Consider the following 5546-nt stretch of genomic DNA (forward strand, 5'->3'; position numbering starts at 1 on the left):
GCCGGATTTCTGGTAAAGGGAGATGGGGGCGGCTAGGGTTTGAGGGGAAGGGTCTGTGGAGACGAAGGCTGGGGTATTGGATAGGGGGCAGGGTATGTTAAGGGGCTTATATATGGAATGGGTGGGTTGATCTCGGCCGTTGGATGAGGCAAGATGGAAGGCCCAGATCTTTCATCTGATGGGGAAACAGTGTCGTTTCATCCAAAAGGGGTTTGGGTCGGTCTGAGTGGAAACGGGTCGGGTTTCTCAGTGGGTTATGGGGAATTGATCTTGCCCGTTGATCAATTTGAGATCAACGGCCCAGATCGGACTGCAGTAAAACGGTATCGTTTGGAATGCCCCCTGAGGCCAGCTGGTCTGGACCGGGTTTACATGGGGTTTGGGCTGAGTTTGTTTGGGCTTGTTTGTTTTAAAATCGGACTGGCCCAAGTCCGAAACTCCTTCTTTTTTTTTTCTTTTTAATTCCTTAAATTAATTTGCCAAATAATACCATGTAAACATTGGACAACAATTATCACACAATTAACATTTAATTATACTAAACACTTAATGACAAAATACAATGAAGGACACACATATTTTATTTTTCTTTTAATAAACAGATTACGGTCCACACGACATATAGACATATATTTTTTATATATATTTTTTTTTGAATAAAACAACCACGGGCAAAATCACAAATAACTAGCAAAAAAAAAAAATGCCACGTAAAAATCCAGCAAAATGTACAGCAAGACCAATTGCTATTATTTTGTTTCTTTTGGAATGATTGTCGCGTAAAATAAAAATCACGTGCTCACAGTTATATGATAAGATTTTGATTGTATGAGTCAAAAGTATCATCCGAGAATTCATTAAAATAAAATCATAGCAGTGATATATACAATAGGATTAAACAATAATCTCTAGATAATTAATCAATGACGACACTCTACTTTCATGTACGAGCATTTGTGCAAATGCCGCACATATCGTTATCTCACTACCATTAGGTTTGACTTTGGGAACTCTTTTCCTTACCAAACATCGCAAACTTCAAATACCAAATGGTTATGGAAAACGACACAAATATGATACTTTTGTGCCACTATTAATTTTTTAATATCGATAACATATATTTTATTAAAAAGTCGCATGCCATAATTTAAAGCATGCTGCATAAAATTTTCCTTAAGCGCTACGAGTTTAAAACACGCTGGGCATAATTGTAAAGCACACAATAGTTATGGTGATTATCAAAATTTTGCCACAAAATCCTGATGGATCACTAGAATGTTGTAAGCATTTGTGGCCAAAATTCTATTGATGATCATAGTTTAGTGGTGAATCCTAACGATCATCATAATTGTTGTGTACTTTAAAAGTCTGCAAAACGTGCTTCTAAATTCTAGCAATCGAAGAAAATTTGTCCAAGCGTGCTTTGAAAATTTGATTCGAGGCTTTTCTCAAAATATTTCTTAACATGATTAAAATATAAATAGTGGTTTAAAATATCCATGTAACATCATTTTCAGAAATAATTAAATAAAAAATGATGATCGAGAAACTTTTAGCACGAATTAGGACTGCAACTTGTAACTGAAAAAATGACATCATGTGACACACATAAGAGAAATTGAATTTTTTTTAACCTTATATTAAGTTTGTCAAAAACAGCCCCAAATAATTGGCATTATATAACTAAATCCTAAAAACCTACTATTTTCTTATTTATTCTCTCTCACCATTTGCTGCCCCTCCCTCTTGTTCGCCGCTCCCACTCCCTTGTTCTTCGCTGCTCCCATCCCCCCTTGTTCGCTGCTTGCCCCCCACCCCCACCCACTTGTTTTGATGAGTTTGAGCGAAGCACGGAAATATGGTATGGTCACTGAAAGACGAGGATGTTTAAATCAAATAAAATCTGGACAAATGGAGACTCATACAAAACCAGAGTTGATGTATCATACTCATTTTGATTTGTTCTATGAGGGCACTTATATGTTCTATGATCAATCATCAATTCTCTGACGTGATAATAGCTGGCAACTTCCTAGAAATCAATGTTGGGAAAAACGTTACATCAAATCTTGGTGAGAGTGTAATTCTTATATTTATGTATATTCATATAATTATTCATGAAAAATTATATGTGGTACACTGAGATATACAAGAAAGGAGAATAAATTTTTGATATACATTTTAATATATGTAAAGAAAGAAAATAAAGTTGTGATATACATTTGGTATACACATTATTTGATATGTTATGCATTATGATATACAAAAAGTATAATTATTTTTATGTTATATACTTGGATATAGAGATAACAATAAATTATAAACAACTATATTTATAATTTTATATTTTAGATGTACAAAAAAGGAAAATAAAGTTGTGATATACAGTTTTGTATACACGTTATTTGATGTGTTATACACTGTAATATATAAAAAAATATAATTATTTTTGCGTTACACTCTTGAATATAGAGGTAATAATAAATTATAAATAACTACATTTATAATTTTATATATATATAAAAGAAAACTAAAATTGTGATATACATTTTGGTATATACGTTATTTAATGTGTTATACACTTTAATATAAAAAAAATACAAATATTTTTGGTGTTATACACTTCGATATAGAGAACAATAAATTATAAACAACTATATTTATAATTTTATATTTTAGATATACAAAAAAGGAAAATAAAATTATGATATATATTTTGATATACACAAAGAAAGAAAATAAAGTTATAATATACATTTTGATATGAACAATATTTATTTATTGATATATATTTATTGGCTAGTCGATGCCAATATCTATAGTTAATGCCTTTTTCTGCCAATTGCGGGGTACGTTGTCTTACCGTGCCAATATCAGCAAAATCCATTAATTGTGGCCCAAAAACTCACAAGCTAAAACTGAAAACACAAGCCCACATTCAGCTGGAAATGTAAAACTGAAGCCCATGTTATGCCAAGTCAGACCTTTAACCTAGTACCGCTCTATAAATGCTCGTTTTCCCTTGCCCCCTTAGAAAAGTAGGGTTTCCTCAATAAGCCTGTTTTGTGCCTGATTGGGTAAGACATTTCTGCCCAAAATATATATATTCTGAGTATGATATAGAGTTGTAGAGTGTATGTTTTGTTTTTTTTACCCGATCCTGGCATACCAACAATTGAGATAACATCTAGGTTTGACGATCTTTTAAGTAATTATCCTACGTCCATTCTTGCACAAAAGTATTGTCGTACCTGGATGTTATCTCAGTGTTGGCATGCATAAGTTGGGTAAGACATATCTGATCAAAAATATTTTCTGAGATGAGATGGAATATATATATATATATAATATATATATATATATTGGTGTTTTACCTGGTCCAGGCATGCCAATTATAGAGATGACATCTAGGTTGGGGATACATTAATTAATTGAAGTATGAGCACTGTGGCACCATTAAATAGTAAGTCAAAAACCTTTCCTTTAGTCTCTGGCTATCTCCAATCTTGAACTCAATAATGATGTGTTTGGTTAGATATATTGGACAAAATAAGGGTGTAAAATATATGCATTGCTTATCCAATGTTTGGTAGCAATTTCAATTCCTGTGTAGTTAATACATGCCTAGTACAGCTTTATACTCCAATTCCTATATTATTTTATACCAACGCCAATGTGTTATTAGCAATACCATCATGAATTAAACATGGATAAAGTTTGATACAAGTTTAAGTTGTACACTGCATATCCATTTCTTAGTTACTACGAACCAAAAGTTTGATATAAAATAATCCCTCCATCAGAATCCTTGCATTATTAAATCTTTGTATGACAATATATAATTTTTTTCTAAACCAAGTGAGCTTAAGTGTATTGTCAATGTTTAGTTGGACTTGTTACTAACCATTGTTGAGATTAACATAGGAAGTTTGTTTGCCGGGCACAACTAGTGTCCTTACTCTGAACAATAAAGACTGAACATGTCGAGTGCCTTGGCTAATGGGCTGGCTGGAGCTGGTGGAGGCATAATTGCACAAATAATTACTTACCCCCTCCAAACTGTCAATACCCGGCAACAGACGGAGCGGGTCACGAAAAAGGGCCGGGATTCTCGTGGCAGTGCACTTTTTCAAATTTTGCAGGTAGTTAGAAGCGAAGGTTTGTTGGGGCTTTATAGCGGCCTGAAGCCTTCCCTGCTTGGAACCACTGTGTCACAGGGTGTGTACTACTATTTTTACCAGGTTTTCAAGAACAAGGCTGAGGCGATAGCATCTGCAAATAAGAAAAAAGGTCGAGGGGATGGCTCTGTTGGGGCGTTCTCTTGGCTTGTCGTGGCAGCTCTTGCTGGATCACTAAATGTATTACTGACAAACCCTATATGGATTCTTGTTACTCGTATGCAGACTCATACACAAGCAGAAAGGAAAATTTTGGAGGCAAAGAGGCAATCCCTTTTAAAGGAAGCTTCTGAAAATCTCTTCACTGCTGCTTCATTGGAGGCTAAACTGGCCGAGCTTGATTCATCGAAACCTCATCCCTATGGAACATTGCAAGCAGCACGTGAGATTTATGATGAATCCGGAGTTATTGGATTTTGGAAAGGAGTCATCCCAGCATTGATCATGGTGTCCAATCCCTCGATTCAGTTCATGATTTATGAAAGTTTGTCAAAGCAGTTAAGGACTAAACGTGCTGCAAAGAAGAAATATGTACAAAATACAACTGCTTGGGAGGTTTTTGTAATCGGAGCCTTTGCTAAACTAGGAGCAACTGTTTCGACATATCCATTGTTGGTTGTTAAGTCTAGGCTTCAAGCCAAGCAGGAGATTGGTGGAAATATCTCGTTAAGATATTCAGGTACAGCAGATGCTGTTATTAAGATGATTCGTCATGAAGGATTCAAAAGCTTCTATCAGGGAATGCGCACAAAGATAGTACAGAGCGTCTTTGCAGCCTCTGTACTTTTCATGGTGAAGGAAGAGCTTGTTAAATTGTATGCGGTTCTGGCTAACAGAAGCAAGGTTAATGTTTAGTTTGCAGTGAATAGATGTCTATGTAAATCTCTTTGCTGCATAATTGTAAATGATTGTACTGTATTCAAGTTACATAAGGTTTCTTTCTTTCTCTCCTAATTCATTTCCCTTCCATAAAAATTCAAATTTGAAATTTATATTTAGGGGTTTTGTTTATCACCAAATATATTATCTAAGTCTTATGGAGTAAAAGATCTTATATATTCTATAAAAAACATTGTTCAGATTACTTCTCTCGAGAAAGCTCCCAAAGATAAAAAGGTAGCTCAACTGAATAAAACTATTACTCCCTCCCGTTTACAATAAGTGACCAATTTGATTTTTCATTTTGGTTCAAAATAAGTGTCCAGTTACGTAATCAAGAAAGAATTCAATTTGTTTTTACAAAATAACCCCTATGTACATATTCCTAAAAAGTTTTTTACTCCTCACATTAAATGTTTAATTAGGGGTAGTTTAGTTATAGTAGGTATTTTTGTATAGAATTTAGTATTTTCTTAATGGGCGTACTAA

At 34.2% G+C, this 5546-nt stretch overlaps 1 protein-coding gene across 6 annotated transcripts; it reads left to right on the forward strand.

The window, feature by feature from the left end:
• The first annotated feature begins 1779 nt into the window (after positions 1 to 1779).
• LOC104231671 (peroxisomal nicotinamide adenine dinucleotide carrier-like) lies at positions 1780 to 5132 on the forward strand. 6 transcript variants are annotated; one of them, XM_009784717.2, is made up of 2 exons: positions 1780 to 2072; positions 3925 to 5132. In XM_009784717.2, the coding sequence occupies exon 2, from the start codon at positions 3981 to 3983 to the stop codon at positions 5031 to 5033; it is 1053 nt and encodes a 350-aa protein (XP_009783019.1). In that variant the 5' UTR covers positions 1780 to 2072; positions 3925 to 3980; the 3' UTR covers positions 5034 to 5132. The 6 variants fall into 6 exon arrangements, with proteins under 6 accessions (XP_009783019.1, XP_070028026.1, XP_009783028.1 ...); XM_070171925.1 differs by having other exon boundaries at positions 3929 to 5132; XM_009784726.2 differs by lacking the exon at positions 1780 to 2072 and adding an exon at positions 2983 to 3077 and having other exon boundaries at positions 3929 to 5132.
• The last annotated feature ends 414 nt before the right edge of the window (positions 5133 to 5546 follow it).

The sequence above is a fragment of the Nicotiana sylvestris genome, chromosome 4 (genome assembly GCF_000393655.2).
Source record: "Nicotiana sylvestris chromosome 4, ASM39365v2, whole genome shotgun sequence".
In the NCBI taxonomy this organism is placed as follows: Eukaryota; Viridiplantae; Streptophyta; class Magnoliopsida; order Solanales; family Solanaceae; genus Nicotiana; species Nicotiana sylvestris.

What these genes read in the sequence shown, in the direction of transcription:
- LOC104231671 (XM_009784717.2), top strand. Translation starts at nt 3,981, where the DNA reads ATGTCGAGTGCCTTGGCTAATGGGCTGGCTGGAGCTGGTGGAGGCATA.